Source organism: Pristiophorus japonicus, chromosome 10 (assembly GCF_044704955.1).
Source record: "Pristiophorus japonicus isolate sPriJap1 chromosome 10, sPriJap1.hap1, whole genome shotgun sequence".
Lineage (NCBI taxonomy): Eukaryota > Metazoa > Chordata > Chondrichthyes > Pristiophoridae > Pristiophorus > Pristiophorus japonicus.
In genome coordinates this window covers 203687285-203706483 of record NC_091986.1, presented here as the reverse complement: position 1 = coordinate 203706483, position 19199 = coordinate 203687285, and the positions used below count along the sequence as shown (strand labels likewise).

Below are 19199 nucleotides of genomic sequence, written 5' to 3'. Positions count from 1 at the left end.
CCAGCACAAGCTCCAGTGTTTGTCTTTTCTTCTTGAAGCTGGACTGATCTCTGGTGTACTGCTTGATGAGTCCCGATGATCTGAAAGTCAGATTGGTGCAGCACAATTGTAGCTCTGTAATAATTCATACTGGTTAATTGTTGCCAGCGAAATTGCAAACATTAGGTGCCAAAACTGTCCCTTCCCTTAAGGCCTGCTACTGCCGGAAATTGGCGGCCACGCTGCGGAGTGGAATGCCACCGGTTTTTCGTGGAATGGCCGCCATTTTGAAAGTTCCGATCCTGCGGTTTCCCGGCGGTGACCCGCTCCCCCCACACTACCACTCCTCTGCTGCTGATCCATCCTAAGTGCGTCATCAGAGTGCGCACCGCTGATGTGCCAACCCTCGGACGCGAAATTCTGCACTGAAAGTCTCTCTCCCGTTGCTCGGTGCCACCGACAGCTTTTTCTTTTGGAGCACTGCGCTTGAAGTGCTTGCAAAATGGTGGCGCGGCTGCTATTAAAGGGGAGGACCTACTGCCGCGGCTGCCATTTTTTTTTTTTGGCCAACAGGCAGCCTGACACCATCCCCCCTCTTGGGTGCCAGGCTGCTCTCCTGACTGAAACCCTCACTGGTGGCCCAGTGGACCGAACTTAGAATCGTAGCGGCTCTCCCCTTTAAGTGAAAGGGGGGGGGGGGGGGGCGACGTGGTGACACACCGCCGTGATGACGTCATCAGCGCTACGTGATGAGTGACAGCGGCGGACACTCCGCCCGGCCCCTACTTCCACCCCTCTACTTACCGAACTTCTGCTCACCGCTGCACTTCCGCCCCCATTATGACCAACTTCCAGGCCGCTGGGAAAAAAAAGCCAAAGAGCGGAATTTCATGCAAGAGTCCACCACGTCTACCGCTGCGGTGAAAACAGTCGAAACGCGGTGGGTGAGACCCATTTTCGGCAGGGGAGCGGGGGGGGGGGGGTCAATTTCAGCCTCTAGAAATGCAATCAGGTAAGTTCCACAGAAATGTACATGTTTTGTATTGAGAAGCCCAGATGAAGGGCCAAGACCCTTTGTGCATGGCACAGTAGCGTTGAAAAGAACAGATGACAAAGTAGATCAAGAAGTAATAGTTAGGTGATGACCAAGACAAAACATTTTCTTTCCAATTTTCTCTCCTGATTTTTCCAACAACAGCAACAGCTTGAAGTGATATAATGCCTTTAACACATAGTAAAGCGCCCCAAGGCGCTTTACAGGAATGTTATCAGACAAAATTTGGCATGTAAGGAGATATTAGGACAGGGGACCAAAAGCTTGGTCAAAGAGGTAGGTTTTAAGGAGCGTCTTAATGGAAGAGAGCGCGGTAGGGAGGTGGAGCAGATTCACCTTCTCTCCTGAGGCATTGGTTTGCTCACTGTGCTACAGTTCCGCAGGCACACGGTATTTTACCCACGTGGTCATTATTGTGCAAGCCTTGATAGCGAGTGCCAACAAGCTACTTGACTGTGGGGGGAATCGCAACCAAGCCTGGTCCTGTCCTTACCTGGCTACTTCCAGTAGCAGTCGATGTGTAGTAACTATGGGTGGGAACCTTACCCGATTTCCCAAGCCCAACTTATTTCATGTACCATTCATATCTCCCTTCCATTGCACAGAGCTCATTCAAGCATAAAACATGTTGAAGGACTCCAACTATTTGGCCACCAATATGGAGGACATTCATCCACCACCTCCATGCCAAACTAACTCCTAAACCGCAGGGCAAAACTAACTATCTCGATCCCCGAACTGGCAATATATTCCTCCCACAACAACAACAACTTGTATTCATATAGTGCCTTTAACGTAGTGAAACATCCCAAGACGCTTCACAGGAGTATTACGAGACAAAAACATTTTTTTACACTGAGCCACATAAGGAGAAATTAGGGCAGGTGACCAAAAGCTTGGTCGAAGAGGTAGGTTTTAAGGAGCTTCTTGAAGGAGCAAAAAGAGGTAGAGAGGTTTAGGCAGGGAGTTCCAGAGCTTGGGGCCTAGGCTGAAGGCATGGACACCAATGGTTGAGCGATTATAATCAGGGATGCTCAAGAGGACAGAATTAGAGGAGCACAGATATCTCAGGGGGGTTGTGGGTCGAGAGGAGATTACAGAGATAGGGAGGGGCAAGGCCATGGAGGGATTTGAAAACAAGGACGAGAATTTTGAAATCGAGGCGTTACTTAACCGGGAGCCAATGTAGGTCGACGAGCACAGGGGTGATGGTTGAGCGGGACAGGCACTGTGCAGTGAGAATTATGCAATATAACTTCATAATCTATGTATAGAAATATACATTCCCCTAAAACGTGCGGATGTGATTGCACACCTAAATATACAATAACCTCATAATAATGAGAATGAATCCTGAACCATATTATGAGCTCATAAAAGAGATAAAAATGCTCATCTATGTGATTAATAGCCACATAAACATATATCTGAATGCACCCCTAAGATTCATAACAATCATCTTGGCAATTCCAATGCAAATAATGGAATTCAAACAAGATGAACTTAAAAGAACTGAGATCAATTTCATGACAAACTCAGACATCGCTTTTAATCTTTCAGATGCACAGCTATGTGTGCGCCAGACTTCAACCTTGAAACAAACCAGCCAACATGCAAACGAGGTATTGCATGCTCTTGCCGTAACTCACTAGTTATTCAGAAGCACAGCATTTAATAATTAACAGAGCAAGAACAACAGTTTACTTGAACACTCCTAATTTGTTTGCTACAATATGGTTGTAGGTATTGGTAAGTAGCACTGTGTTTGTGATTTGCAATATATTTTTAACATAGGAACAGGAGGAGGCTATTTAGCCCCTCAAGCCTATTCTGCTATTCAATTAGATCATTGCCGATCTGCGACCTAACTCCATATACCCCGCCTTTTCCCCATTTCCCTTAATATCTTTGCCTAACAAAAATCTATCAATCTCAGAATTAAAATTAACAATTGATCTAACATCAATTGTTGTTTATGGAAGAGAGTTCCAAACGTCTACCAGCCTTTGTGTGCAGAAGTGTTTCCTAACTTGACTCCTGAAAGATCTGGCTCTCATGTTTAGACTATGCCCCCTAGTCCTAGACTCCCCAACCAGTAGATAGAGTTTCTCTCCACCTACCCTTTCAATGCAGTTCCCCTTAATATCTTGAAAACTTTGATCAATTCACCCCTTAACCTTTTAAATTCCACTGAATACAACCCTAGTTTGTGTAATCTCCCCATGCAATTCATCCCTTGGAGTCCAGGTATCATTCTGGCAGATCTGCACAGCATTCCTTCCACGGCCAATATGTCCTCCCTGACTGTGGTAATGAGACCAACAACAAATTGCACCTTTTTGTGACGCACATAAGAGTACTTTTTTTTTGTTCATTCATGGATGTGGGCGCCGCTGGCAATGCCAACATTTATTGTCCATCCCTAATTGCCCTTGAGAAAGTGGTGGTGAGCCACCTTCTTGAACCGCTGCAGTCCGTGTGGTGAAGGTGCTGTTAGAGAGGGAGTTCCGGTATTTTGACCCAGCGACGATGAAGGAATGACGAGGGGGAACTTGGAGGTGGTAGAGGTCGCGGGTTTGGGAGCTTTGTCGAAGAAATCTTGGCGAGTTGCTGCAGTGGAGAGAGTGAAGATTTAAGCTGGTGGATGGGATGCCGATCAAGTGGGCTGCTTTGTCCTGGATGGTGTTGAGCTTCTTGAGTGCTGTTGGAGCTGCACTCAGCCAGGCAAGTGGAGAGTATTCCATCACACTCCTGACTTGCGTCTTGTAGATGGTGGAAAGACTTTGGGGAAACAGGAGGTGAAACACTCACCACAGAATAACCATCCTCTGATCTGCTCTTGTAGGCACAGTATTTATGTGGCTGATGAGTTAAGCTTCTGGTCAATGATGACCCCCAGAATGCTGATGGTGTGGGATTCGGTGATGGTAATCCAATAGAATGTCAAGGGGAGGTAGCTAGATTCTCTCTTGTTGGAGATGATCATTGCCTGGCACTTGTGTGACACAAAAGTTACTTATCAGTTATCAGCCCAAGCCTAAATGTTGTCCAGGTCTTGCTGCATGCAGGCATGGACTGCTTCGTTATCTGGGGAGTTGCGAATGGCAATGAACACTGTGTAGTCATCAGCGAACAAGTCAGAAGATCCCGACTTCTGACCTTATGACGGAGGGAAGGTCATCAGTGAAACAGCTGAAGATGCTTGGGCCTAGTGCACTGCCCTGAGGTAATGTGCACAGTTCTGGTCTCCATACTTTATAAAGGACCTAGAAGTACTGGAGAAAGTGATAAAATGATTTACAAGGATAGTACCAGACTGAGGGCTAGACTTTCCACTTCACATCGCCCATCTATGGCCCATATATCGCCCAAAACGGACCTCTATCGCCCATTTTGAGCAAAAAGTGGAAACTAGGCCAGAAATATCGCCGGAAAAATGAGACTATTGGGAATAATTGAACAGATTGGGGCTATTTTCTTTAAAAAGGCGAAGGTTTAGATGTGACCTTGTAGAGGTCTTTAAAATTAGGATTGGGTTGAACAGGATAGATGTGGAGAGAATATTTCCACGTGTAGGAGAATCCAAAACTAAGGGCCGCAAATCCAATAGGGAAGTAAGGAGAAATGTCTTTACTCAGAAAGTGGTTAGAATGTGGTACTTGGTATCTCAGACATTGATTGAGGCAAATAGCGTAGATGTTTTCAAAAGGAAACTAGACAAGTACGTGAGAGATAAAAAGAAGAGAATAATGCTGGAAGGCTGAGATGAGGTAGATAGAATGGGAGACTTGTGTGCAGTATAAACACCAGCACAGACAAGTTAGGCTGAATGGCCTGTTTCTGTGTTGTATATTCTGTGTAATTCTATGTTAATGTAGAAAACATGCCACAGTGCTTTCAAGGGAAGAAAAGAAGATAAAGAAAAGCCATGGAAGGATGGGTTGAAAGCTTGGTGAAAAGCTGAGTATGGAGATGGATGTGATCGGGGCCCAGGAGAGGCGAGAGTTTGGGGCCCAGAAAAGGCGAGGGCCCGGGGGCAGCACGGGCCAGCCCACACTGCGATATGTGTGCGCACTGGGTCCGTGCAGCAGAATTGGTCTCCAGTCATCTTGGTTAATCCTTGCCACTGGATCAAGACCTAGCTCTGTCAAGCCCATGTGATGGCTGGTGTACAACGGTCACCACACGTTAAAAAAATTCACGCACAGGCGTCTTCCACCCTTCAGGATGTAGTTCGGGATCCGGAATATCATTGAAACACCTGTGAACTCATTCGCTTTCGGCGTGGAAGCAAGTCATCCTCGTTTCGAGGGACTGCCTATGATGATGATGATGATGGAGATGGTTATTCAAGGTGGAGAGAGAAGTCGGGAGGCAGAAGGGTTGAGGGAGGGAGTTCCAAAGAGTAGGGCCAAGGTTACTTAAGGCTTTGCCACCAAATGAAGAGGCAAATAAAGGGTAGACGAGTTACACAATAGGCCAGAACTGGAGGATCAAAGAGTGTGGGTGCAACTATAAGGCTGGAGGATCTTTCCATGAAAGGGTGGAGCAAGGCCGCGTAGGGATTTGAAGACAAGGATTTTAACTTCAATGCATTTGAGAACAGGGGGTAAATACAGGTCAGAGAGCAGCGGTGATAGGTGAGTGGGACAGAATACAGGTGGCTGAGTTTTAGAAATGCGAAGAGTTTATGGCGGGTGGAAGAAGGTGGGCCGACAAAGAGGACATTGGAGAAATTGAGTCGGGGCGGAGGGGAGGGGGGAGGGGCGGAGCAAAGCATGGGTAAGAATTCAGCAGAGCTGTGAGTGAGGTAAGAGCATAAGAACATAAGAATATAAGAAATAGGAGCAGGAGTAGGCCATTTGGCTCCTCGAGACTGCTCCGCCATTTAATAAGATCATGGCTGATCTGATCATGGACTCGGCTCCACTTCCCTGTCGCTCTCCATAACCCTTTACTCCCTTATCGCTCAAAAATCTGTCTATCTCTGCCTTAAATATAATCAATGATCCAGCCTCCACAACTCGCAGAGAATCCCATAGATTTACAACCCTCTGAGAGAATTCCTCCTCATCTCAGTTTTAAATGGGTGGCCCCTTATTCTGAAACTATGTCCCCTAGTTTTAGTTTCCCCTATGAGTGGAAATATCCTCTCTGCACCCACCTTGTTGAGCCCCCTCATTATCTCATAAGTTTCAATAAGATCACCTCTTATTCTTCTGAACTCTAATGTGTATAGGCCCAACCTACTCAACCTATCCTCATAAGTCAACCCTCATAAGTCAACTGAGCTGAGAATTAGGTGGTTCTACTAATGAATACAACACAGAATCATAGAACCATCGAAATTTACAGCGCAGAAGGAGGCCATTTCGGCTCATCGTGTCTGCGCCGGCCGACAAAGAGCCGCACGGCTCTTCGTCAGCAGCCCTAAAGGTTACATACAAACCCATGAACAATGACGGAAAGGCAAAGAGCACCCAGCCCAACCAGTCCGCCCCAAACCACTGCAACTCCCCTTATACTAAAAACATCTACACTCCACCCCAACCGGAGCCATGTGATCTCCTGGAAGAGGCAAAAACCAGATAAAAACCCAGGCCAATTTAGGGAGAAAAAATTTGGGAAAATTCCTCTCCGACCCATCCAGGCAATCGAAACTAGTCCAGGAGATCACCCTGGCCGTATTCGATTCCCTGCAGTACTTAGCATTATATCTGTGCCGACCAACAAAAGGTCATCCAATCTAATCCCAATTACCAGCTCTAGGTCCGTAACCCTGCAGGTTACGGCACTTTAAGTGTCCATCCAACCATCTCTTAAAAGTGATGATGATTTCTGCATCCACCACTCTTCCAGGTAGCGAGTTCCAGATCCCCATAACCCTCTGCATAAAGAAGCCCTCCCCTCAAATCCCCTCTAAACCTTCCACCAACCACCTTAAAACTATGCCCCCTCGTAATAGCCCCCTCCACCAATAGAAATGAACCCTTACTATCCACTATGTCCAGGCCCCTCAATATTTTGTACACCTCGATGAAGTCTCCTCTCAAGCTCCTCTGTTCCAATGAGAACAAACCCAGCCTATCCAATCCGTCCTCATAACTAAGATTCTCCACTCCAGGCAGCATCTCCTCTGCACCCTCTCTAGTGCAATCACGTCCTTCCTATAATACAATGTCGAATTTGAAGCGCTGCTCTGGATCCAACACAATGCCATAGAGCAGGCATAGATGAGCCAAATACAAACCTCTATGTTCTATTACCAACTCTCCAGGAATTAAAGATTCATCTCCAGGACACTGCTGCGAGCAACCGGGGAGAAAATGCAATGAGTGTCATTTTCATTTTCTTTCAGCATTTTTTGTTTATCAATTGTGAAAATGTGGGGATGGGTAAAAAATGTTCTTTGACTGACAGTCAAAAATCATCAAGTAATGAAGTTGGTTCACTTTCTAATTGCTACAGCAAGGCAGTGTCCTGTGAGGATGGATAGCATTGGGTGATAAATGGCGGGAGCTTGGGCGGGGGCGGTTGGAGGTCATGTGATGAAACCTCCATTTTATAGCCATTACTGAGGCACAGCTGAAAGAAGGGCAGGGTTGGCAGCTCCACATTCCTGGTTACAGGGTATTCAGGCAAGATAGAGAGGGGGTTAAAAAAAGAAGGGTTGCAGTATTGATTAAAGAAACAATTACAGCAGTGAGGAGGGATGATATGTTAGAAGAATCATCAAATAAGGCTATATGGGTTGAACTAAAGAACAAAAAAGGGGCACTCACACTGCTGGGAGTGTACTATAGACCCCCCAAACAGTCGGAGGCAGATAGAAGAGCAAATTTGTTGGCAAATTTTTGACAAGTACAAAAACAATACGGCAGTAATAGTGGGGGATTTCAATGACCTTAATATTAACTGGGATACTATCATTGTAAAAGGGACAGAGGGCACAGAATTCCTAAATTGTATTCTGGAGAACTTATTTTTAGCCAATACATAGCAAGCCCAACAATAGATGGGTGGCGGGGATCAGTTCTGGATTTAGCTTTAGGGAATGAAGCTGGGCAGGTGGAAGGAGTATCAGTGGGAGAGCATTTTTGTGGTAGTGATCATAATTCAGTTAGTTTTAGCATAATTATGGATAAGGACAAAGAAAAAAAACAGGAGTAAGGGTTCTAAATTAGTGGAAGGACAATTTTACTAGCCTGTGAAGTGATTTAGCAAAAGTGGACTGGAAACAGTTACTTGAAGGTAAATCAGTGCCAGAGCAGTGGGAGGCATTCAAGAGAGAAGTACATGGAGTTCAGGGTAAATATGTGCCCACAAAGAAAAAGAGTAGAACTGCCAAATTTAGAACCCCCTGGATGACAAGGTGCATGCAGGGTAAGATAAGGCAAAAAAGGAAAGCTTATATCAGATACTGTGAGCTCAATACTGCAAAAAGCCTATAAGAATATCGAAAGTGCAGGGGTGAAAGTAAGAAGGAAATTAGGAAAGCAAAGAAAGGGCATGAAAAAATACTGGCAAGTAGAATCAAAAAAACCAAAAGATGTTTTACAATTTCATAAAGAGCAAGAGGATAATTAAGAAAAGAGTGGGCCTATTAGGGAGCAAAATGGTGATCTATGTGTAGAGACGGAGGATGTGGAAGGTACTAAATGAATACGTTGCGGCTGTATTTGCAAAATAAGGGGACGATGCCGACATTGAAGTTCAGGAGGAAGATAGTGAAATATTGGATGGAATAAACATAGTAAGAGAGGAAATATGAAGGGGTTTAGCATCCTTGAAAGTAGATAAATTGCCAGGACCAGATGAAATATATTCGAGGCTATTGAAAGAAGCAAGAGAGGAAATTGCAGAGGTCTGACCATCATTTTTCAATGTGTTAGAGGACTGGAGAACTGCTAACGTTGTACCACTGTTCAAAAAAGGAGGAAGGGATAAACTGAGCAATTACAGGCCAGTTAGTTTAACCTCGGTGGTGGGCAAATTCATGGAATCAATTCTGAGGGACAGAATAAACCTTTATTTAGAAAGACAGAGCTGAATCAAGGACAGTCAGCATGGATTTGTCAAGGGAAGGTCATGTCTGACTAACTTGATTTGAGTTCTTTGAAGAAAAAAGTAAAAGCCCAAAGATCCAAGGGAGAGTGACAAATTGGATCCAAAATTGGCTCAGAGGTAGAAAGCAAAGGCGAATGGTTAAGGGGAGTTTTTGTGACTGGCAGTAGGGTTCCACAGGGCTCAGTACTCGATCCCTTGCTTTTTGTAGTATATATTAATGATTTAGACTTAAATGTAGAGAAAGCATGAGAAAGAAATTTGCAGATGATACAAAAATTGGCCGTGTGGTTGACAGTGAGGAGGAAAACGCTAGACTCCAGGAAGATATCAATGAACTGGTCAGTTGGGCAGAAAAGTGGCAAATGGAATTCAATCCAGAAAAGTGTGAGATATTGCATTTGGGACAAGGGAATACACAATAAATGGGAGGATACTGAGAGGTGTGGCAGGGACCTTGGAGTATATGTCCACAGACCCTTAAAAGTAGGGCAGGTATAAGGTAGTTAAAAAGGCATACGGAATGCTTTCCTTTATTAGCCGAGACATAGAATACAAAAACAGGGAAGTTATGTTAAAACTACATACAACACTAGTTAGGCCACAGCTTGAGTACTGCATGCAATTAGAAACATAGAAACATAGAAATTAGGTGCAGGAGCAGGCCATTCGGTCCTTCGAGCCTGCACCGCCATTCAATAAGATCATGGCTGATCATTCAACCTCAGTACCCCTTTCCTGCTGGTCACCACATTACAGGAGGGATGTGATTGCACTAGAAAGGGTGCAGAGGAGATTTACGAGGATGCTGCCAAGACTGGAAAACTTTAGCTATGAGGAAAGACGCTCCTTAAACCTACCGCTTTGACCAAGCTTTTGTTCATCTGCCTTAATTTCATCTTTTGTGGCTCTATCTGTTTTGTCTTTTAACAGTGCTGTGAAGCGCCTTGGGATGTTTCACTACGTTAAAGGCGCTGTATAAATATAAGTTATTATTATATAATGATGTATCATAAATGTTGAACTGGGGTTTCTTTTTAAAGTGTACTTTCACCAAACAAGCTAACAAACTGCAGAACTCAAGCTACACTCTCAAGCCCCTGTCCTTAACTTTCCCCATGCAATGTGGACCAAAGTGGAGGTCCCGTAAGCACTGCCAGTGGACACAGTGCCTGATACCAAGAGCCCTGGAGAGGAGGGAGAGGGGGGAGCGACTGGCGCCTGCGCACTGAACACCTCTCCCTCCGCTGCTCATTCGGCGCATGCGCACTCTTTGCCTCAGCGTTCAGCCACGCGCATGCGGACTGCGAGCCCGAGCCTGCGCGTATGCACTGTGCACCCCGCTCAGCCGGCTCCATTTCCCCCGACAACAGGTGAGCGGTTCGGCTCGGCGGGAGGGCCTGGGGCCCGGGGGGGTGATTGTATAGAGCGGCTCGCGGTGTGCGGGGTGTCCAGCGGGGGCCAGAGTGTGCGGGTACCAGGGTGTGCGGGTGGGTTGTCAGGGTGTGCAGGTCCCAGGGTGTGCGGGTCCCAGGGTGTGCGGGTGGGTTGTCAGGGTGTGCAGGTCCCAGGGTGTGTGGGTACCAGGGTGTGTGGGTGGGTTGTCAGGGTGTGCAGGTACCAGGGTGTGTGGGTACCAGGCTGTGCGGGTGGGTTGTCAGGGTGTGCAGGTCCCAGGGTGTGTGGGTACCAGGGTGTGTGGGTGGGTTGTCAGGGTGTGCAAGTCCCAGGGTGTGTGGGTGGGTTGTCAGGGTGTGCGGGTACCAGGGTGTGCGGGTGGGTTGTCAGGGTGTGCAGGTCCCAGGGTGTGTGGGTACCAGGGTGTGCGGGTGGGTTGTCAGGGTGTGCGGGTACCAGGGTGTGCGGGTGGGTTGTCAGGGTGTGCGGGTACCAGGGTGTGTGGGTTGTCAGGGTGTGCGGGTACCAGGGTGTGTGGGTGAGTTTTCAGGGTGTGCAGGTCCCAGGGTGTGCGGGTGGGTTGTCATTGTGTACAGGTACCAGGGTGTGTGGGTTGTCAGGGTGTGCAGGTACCAGGGTGTGCGGGTGAGTTTTCAGGGTGTGCGGGTACCAGGGTGTGCGGGTGAGTTTTCAGGGTGTGCAGGTGCCAGGGTGTGTGGGTTGTCAGGGTGTGTGGGTTGTCAGGGTGTGCGGGTACCAGGGTGTGCGGGTGAGTTTTCAGGATGTGCGGGTGGGTTGTCAGTGTCTACAGGTACCAGGGTTTGTGGGTTGTCTGGGTGTGCGGGTACCAGGGTGTGCGGGTGAGTTTTCAGGGTGTGCGGGTGAGTTTTCAGGGTGTGCGGGTGAGTTTTCAGGGTGTGTGGGTTGTCAGGGTGTGCGGGTACCAGGATGTGTGGGTTGTCAGGGTGTGCAGGTACCAGGGTGTGCGGGTGAGTTTTCAGGGTGTGCAGGTGCCAGGGTGTGTGGGTTGTCAGGGTGTGCAGGTACCAGGGTGTGCGGGTGAGTTTTCAGGGTGTGCGGGTGAGTTTTCAGGGTGTGCGGGTACCAAGATGTGTGGGTTGTCAGGGTGTGCAGGTGCCAGGGTGTGTGGGTTGTCAGGGTGTGCAGGTGCCAGGGTGTGTGGGTTGTCAGGGTGTGCAGGTGCCAGGGTGTGCGGGTGGGTTGTCAGGGTGTGCGGGTGGGTTGCCAGTGTGCGTGCATCTATGTTATTCTGTGCTGGTGTGTGTGTGTTAGCTGAACCTAAAAGGAGTGTGATCTGGCAGGTCTTAGTTTGAGATTTTGATTTCTCTATCTGGGCTCTTGGTTCAGGCTCCAGGTTCACTCATGTCTCTTGTTGACTTTGACAGTGAAATTACTTTGACAGAGAGGTGCAAGTTTGGGGCCAGAAGAGGTGAGGGCCCAGGGGCAGCATGGGCCAGCCCACACTGCGATATGTGCGCCACTAGGTCCGTGCGGCAGAGCTGGTCTCCAGTCGTCTTGGGTAATCTTTGCCACTGGACCAAGACCGAGCTCTGTCAAGTCCCGTGTGGTGGCTGGTGTACAACGGCCACCGCACTTTTTAAAAAAAATCAATGCACAGGCATCTTCCACCCTTCAGGATGTAGTTTGGGATCTGGAATATTAGGTCCTTCATTGAAACACCTGTGAACACACGGTGTGGAAGCAAGTCATCCTCGATACGAGGGACTGCCAAAGAAGAAGAAGACGACGACGGCGACAGTGAAATAACCAAGCTACGGTTTTATTTAAACAACTAGTATTTATATAGCGTCTTTAACATTGTAAAACGTCCCAAGGCACTTCACAGCAGTGTTATAAGATAAAACAAATAAATTTGACTCCGAGCCACATAAGAAATTTCAGCAGATGACCAAAAACTTGGTCAAAGAGGTAGGTTTCAAGTAGGTCTTAAAGGAGAAAAGAGAGGTAGAAAGGTGGAGAGGTTTAGGGAGAGAGTTCCAGAGCTTGGGGCCCAGGCAGCTGAAGGCACGGCCACTGATGGTTGAGCAGTTATAATGAGGGATGTTCAAGAGGGCAGAATTTGAGGAGCGCAGACATCTTGTGGGGATGTGAGGCTGAAAAAGATTACAGAGATGGAGAGGGAAAAGGCCATGGAGGGATTTGTAAATAAGGAAGAGAATTTTGAAATCGAGGCGTTGCTTAACCAGAAGCCAATGTACATCAGCGAGCACAGAGGTGATGGGTGATTGGGACTTGGTGCGAGTTAGGACACGGGCTGCCGAGTTTTGGATGACCTCAGATTTACGTAGGGTAGAATGTGGGAGGCTAGCCAGGAGTGCATTGGAGTAGTCAAGTCTAGCGGTAACAAAGATATGCTTGAGGGCTTCAGCAACAGATGAGCTGAGGCTGGGGCGGAAGCGGGCAATATTACGGAGGTGGAAATAGGCGGTTTTAGTTATGCTGCGGCAATGTGGCCAGAAGATCAATTCAGGGTCAAACATGAAGCCGAGGTTGCAAACAGTCTGGTTTAGCCTCAGATAGATGCTAGGGAGAGGGATGGAGTCAGTGGAAGCTTAGATTTAAATTTAAAAATTTCAGTTCAGTAACCCATTGTACGATTATAAGCTTGTTTAAATTTTCTTTATTCAACATTTTTGGATTACTTCGAAGTTTGCTTTAATGGCCCAGAAATTGCAGTCGGAAGCTTCTGACATATGCCTCTGAGGCAAAAAATTCTACGAAAGTACCTGATGGTCCTGGAGGTTCATATGATTGCGGTCCTGGCCCTCTACGCGAAGGCCTTCGTAGGGGCACACATCATCATCATCATAGGCAGTCCCTCGAAGCGAGGATGACTTGCTTCCAAGTCAAAAAGGGATGAGTTCACAGCTGTTTCAATGAAGGACCTATAATTCCAGATCCCGAATAACATCGTGAAGGGTGGAAGATGCCTGTTTTTGGATTTTTTTAACGTGTGGTGGCTGTTGCACACCAGCCACCACACGGGCTTGACTGAGCCAGGTCTTGGTCCAATGGCAAGGATTACCCAAGACTAATTGGAGACCAGCTCTGCTGCAAAGACCGAGCGCGCACACATATCGCGCTGTGGGTTGGCCTGTGCTGCCCCTGGGCCCTTGCCTCTCTGGACCCCAGTGACCTGGCTTCGTAGCCGTTACCCTCCTGTAGCAGCACGCGCTGCTCCCTGCAGTGGTAGCCGCACGCTGCTCCCTCCAATGGCCCCGACCTGCTGATGGTCTTGCAGGCCGGGACCGTGCCGACTTCCATCTAGTTTAGCCAATCACTGGCAGGTCTGGCTTGGCCACATAAAGCACTATCAGGTCCCACTCTTGTCTGCCAAAACTGCTCACTATTCCATCTTTGAGACAAAGAAGGCCATGAGCTCCTCGCACTTGCTGCTGAATGTGGGTGTGGTGAAGACAGTAGAGAGGGGTTTAAGAAGACGGTTAGCAGTAGAGAATAGTAGCCGGAGTTATATTTACATTCTAGAATGATTATAGGCACACATATCCCAGGAGTGTGTGGTTTTTGTACAATCTATCAGAGTAGGGGGATCCCCATTCATACTTGTGGTAATTCTGTATATACGGAACCACCATAAGTATGAATGGGAATACCCCACAAAAACACTGAAAATAACACACAAATCACATTTCAAATTAATAAAATGTTTTTTAATTAATTATTTAAAACAAAAATTTAATTTTTTGAAATACATTTACATATTTTAAAGAGTCTAAAAATAAGCTTGCCTTATTCAGCAGGATTTTAAATGTTTACATTATTTTTGGAAATGTATTTTTCTACACTTTAAAAGTCTTGTAAGAATTTGAAGGACATTTGCTGGACAGGGGTTGGGCAAGTAGCCCATCTCTCCGCCCGCGGAGGCCCTTTAGCTTCGGATGTGTGCGATCTGACGACGAGAATTTTTGACAGATCGCATGTGCTGGGTTTAGGCACGTGCGCTTCGCATTCCTAAACCCAGAACTTGCGGGGACCCCACGGGCACGTGTGCACCTCGTACACGTCCATGGGGGGGGTCGCAATTTCAGGCCCAATATCGTTGCTGAATAATGCTCGGAATATAGCAAAAATGTTGCGCGCCTGTTTTAAAATGTTAACCCTATTTGGAAGGTTAATATGTCTCTGCCTGTTTTCTGTCTAAGATGATGAAGCAATGTTGAAATATATGTTCAAACACAAAATGCCAGAGGTACCTGGTAGAAGCTTTAGCAACTGAAAGGATAAGCTCATATTTCGGGTTAACAACCGGTGTACTTATGACTTTAGGGCTCCAGGTTTTGAAGGGCCTTGTGTAAACAGATGCAAGTCAAAGTTCATGTACAGTTTGCAATAATTGCATTTTTTATCTTTGCAGGCTAAGGTGAGCAACCTGAAAATTAAAAATAGTTCATGAAACATTATGGTGCTGAATCCAGTAATTTCCAAACTAGTCGGGAAACGTGTGGTCCTTGCCAGTGCTTCACCACGTAGAAGAGAAATTTTGAATAATGTTGTAAGTATGGGTTAATGTTATCCAATGGTTCATTTGTGTATGTGCTTTAAACACTGAAATCATAGAAACATAGAAAATAGGTGCAGGAGTAGGCCATTCGGCCCTTCTAGCCTGCACCGCCATTCAATGAGTTCATGGCTGAACATGCAACTTCAGTACCCCATTCCTATAGAATCGAGTTGTTAAGACTCAGCAATGCAATATTGCTGAAATTGTACTGTGAAGACTTTCAGCATGCAGTGGTACAGTATTCATTTTACAAATAATTTAGATTGAAAATGATTTTCCAACGTGCTAAATTACTTTAAAAAAAAAATTGTTCATGGGCATTTAATGGCCATCCCTAATTGCCCTCGAGAAGGTGGTGGTGTGCCTTCATGTGGTGAAGGGAGGGAGCGCCAGGATTTTTAAGGAACGGCGATACATTTCCAAGTCAGGATGGTGTGTGACTTGGAGGGGAACTTGTAGGGGCTGGTGTTCCCATGTGCCTGCTGCCCTTGTCCTAGGTGGTAGAGGTCGTGGGTTTGGGAGGTGCTGTCGAAGAAACTAGCATTAGACGTTTAGTGTTCACCTAAATCAACAGCAACCTTAAGTGATGGACGTGGTTACACTCATTTGCTTGGTGCGTGGTGCATGCCTTTAGATTGCACGGACAGGTTTCTTTTTAATTGAGAAAGGTAGTCTGTAGAATATTTTTCTGCACTGCATTGTCTCTCGTCCAAGTGTCCAGCTATACACCATAGGGGAGGGTTATCAACATTCAAGAATAGGAAACATGTCGTCATTATGAAATGGCGCCAACCATGAGTTCGTAAACACCTGCAAATGATAGAAGGAAGAAAAGATTGACGGATTTAAAATGTTCTGCAGATGTTGGTGGTCTTGGGAAAGAGTGTGTTCGAGCAGAGGGTGACCTGATGAGCCTTGATTTGAACAGGGGAACAAGAATGGGTTAAGATGGTATATTTGGGCGTTGGGAGGACAAGTTCAGAGAAGTAAAATGGAGACCAGAGAGGTTGTGACAGAGAAATTGGAGGTGAGGGAAAGATTGCCCGTCGGATAATAATTTCTTCCTTGTATCTTGTCCAAGGGTGCTAAATAGGGGGCAACATTCAAGTCTTCTCCAGACTTAGGGTTTCAGGAATTAACAGTTATTGAAAAGGGCAATGTGTTTGGTTTTTCATCTCATTTAACTGAATGGAAATTGTAAAATGCTGAAAAGCACATTTTTTTTGTTGAGTATTTTGCATAAGTTCCACGTGGTCAAGATTTCAAATATAATCTATTTTATTACATTCCCTGAGGGTGGTTTTAACAAGTGACTTAATAGTTGTATATATTTGCTTTTAACTGTTCTTGCCAAGTTAAATATCCCACCTAGTGAAACTTGTATTCAGTAAACTCATTTTGAATTTAATCTCACTTGTACCTGGCATGTATATTTTTTAGATTTCTTGCCAACTTTCTTTCTCCTCCCCCCATCCTTCCTGTAAAGTTTGCCCTAGATTTTGTGATCTGTTAAAATAAATGGATTACCATCTGTGTAAAGTCATCGGAAAGTCCAGCCTGTCTACTTCTTGCTGCTGTGCAATTCCACGAGCACTGTTCATCCTGTGGTAACTTTTCCAAATGGTTATTAATTTGTGAGCCTTGATGTTTAGTATTGGCAGGACATTAGGTGCCAGACTTGGCTCAGAGATAGCACTCTCCTCCAAGTCAGAAGTTCACTGTCCCGAAGTGCCGTCTTTCGGGCGAGAGGTTTGTTAAACTCTGTGCCCTCACGAATGGACGTAAAAGATCCCGTGGCACGATTTGAAGAAGAGCAAGGGTGTTCTCCCAGTGTCCTGGCTAACATTCAGCCCTCAATCAATACCTAAGCACAGATGATCTGGTCATTTGTTCAATTGTTGTTTTTGGGACCTTGCTGTGCTCAAATTAGTTACCGTGTTTCCTACGTTACAGCAGTGATACTTCAATAGTACTTCATAGAATGATACAGCACAGAAGCAGGCCATTCAGCCCATTGTGCCCGTGCCAGGTCTTTGAAAGAGTTATCCTATTAGTCCCACTTCCCTGCTCCTTCGCCATAGTCCTGTAAATTTTTCCCCTTCAAGTATTTATCAAATTTCCTTTAGAAAGTTATTAAATCTACTTCCACCGCCCTTTCAGGCAGTGAATTCCAAATTATAACAACTCGCTGCGTAAAAAGTCTTTTCCTCAAGTCACCTCTGGTTCTTTTGTCAGTTACCTGGAATCTGTGTCCTTCATTGGCTGTAAAGCGCATGGGAAATCCTGAGGTTGTGAAAGATATTATTTAAACTTGTTCTTTCTTTGTTAGACCACCTAGGTTCATCTACTAATATTGGCCACAGTACTGGAGAGTTTCTTGAACCTGTAGAATCATATCCCAGGATCATGAATTCATGACAAAGGTTCGGGAGTTAGGGGACAAATGGCTGAATGGATAGCAAATTGTCTTAAAAAAAATAGAAAGCAGAGAGCTGAGCTTAAGGGTAGTTACTCAGGGCTCAATTTTGCCATGACTTGCTCCAATTTTTTTTGGAGTAAGTTGGTTTTTCTGGCGTAAGTTTAAAAAACGCCATTTTCCCCAATCAACTTGCTCCAGAGTAAGTCAGTTAGGTACGATTTTTTTTTTTAGTTCAGGTTTTTTTTTTCCAAAGGGGGCGTTCCCAGCCACTTCCGCCAGTTTTGGGCATTTAGGCAATTCTGGCCAGCTAAAAGTTACTCCAAATCCACTTAGGTCAGCGTATGTGGCCAGCTCTGAAAAACCTTGTGGGCAGTTAAGAAATCGGTGCAGGTAAGTAAGTAAGGACCTGCATCCAAGCACCAAGCACCAAACATTGCAAAAAAAAATTGAAATAACTCAATAAAAATAAACAATTGAATAACAAATAAATAATTGGAGTAAATCCTACCTTGAATTGAACTTGGCCGGGGAAGGCAGCGGGCCGGCCGGTACGGGAGGCCCTTCGACCTGGAAAAGGGGCGGCTGGCAAAGACGCATCGGGAGGCTGAAGGGAAGGGAAGGGGTGGGGGAGGAGAGGCTGGGCTGGGCAGAAACGCGGCAAACTATCGGGAGGCTGAAGGGAGGACGACTCAATTCTCTAATACAAAACAGAAGACCCGCTGGATCTGATAAACAATAAGCTGCAATGTTGCTTTTTGACTCTGTCTGGGGAGTAGGGGTGGGCAGCGATTATTGTTGTGCTTACTGATTTTTCCTAACTTCTCCACTAACGGCAGTCCAATTCTACTGCGCATGCGCGATCAGTTGAAACTGCAGCTCTCTCACTCATCCACTGACCTGATTCGACTGTGCAAGGGCGATCACGGTAATCCCGATCCTTCTGCGCATGTCCAGCGTCCCGGCACTGTTTCCAGCGCAGGACCCTGGCTCCGCCCACAGACCCAGTCGCCACGCCACGCCAGTAACTAGAAGACCCGGGACAGCGGCCAAAATCGGCCCAAAGATTTTTGTCGCACTTCCACGCCTGGAAAACTGGCGCACCTCTGGTAAGCACGCCAGAAATCTCTAGTGGCCAAAATTGAGCTCTCAGATTGGAGGAAGGTGGGAAGTAGGATCCTACAAGGATCACTGCTGGGATCACTGTATTTCATAATTTACATTGATGATTTGGACTTGGGAACAAGTAACTCAATATCAAAATTTGCAGATGATGCCAAACTGGGGGATATAGCTAACATTGAGGAAGAATGCAACTTAATATAAGAAGACATTAGAAAACTTGCAGACTGGGCAGTTAAGTGACAAATGAACTGTAATATGGATAGATGCGAGGTGATGCACTTTGGTAGAAAAAATAGAAACTCTACCTACACTTCAGAAAGTAAGAAACTGAATGGGGTAGAAGAGCAAAGGGATCTAGGGATTAAAAAAGGACATACAAGCACTGGAGAAAGCGCAAAAAAGATTTACAAGGATGGTACCAGAACTGAGAGATTGTAGCTATCGGGAAAGATTGAACAGGTTGGGCCTTTTTTCTTTAGAAAAGAGAACATTTGGAGATGCCCTGATAGAAGTGGTTAAAATGATGAACGGGTTCATAGAATCTTAGAAATTTACAGCACAGAAAGAGGCCATTTAGTCCATTGTCTCCGTGCCAGCTG

General features: G+C 46.1%; 1 protein-coding gene across 1 annotated transcript in view; it reads left to right on the top strand.

Annotated features, from left to right (window-relative positions):
* Positions 1 to 10386: 10386 nt before the first annotated feature.
* LOC139274665 (probable bifunctional dTTP/UTP pyrophosphatase/methyltransferase protein) overlaps positions 10387 to 19199 on the top strand; it is a 44254-nt gene continuing 35441 nt past the window's right edge. The window contains exons 1-2 of the mRNA XM_070891342.1: positions 10387 to 10470; positions 14913 to 15050. Of these exons, the coding sequence (XP_070747443.1) occupies positions 14958 to 15050 (93 nt within the window). The 5' untranslated portion in view covers positions 10387 to 10470; positions 14913 to 14957. The remainder of the gene's footprint in view (positions 10471 to 14912; positions 15051 to 19199) is intronic.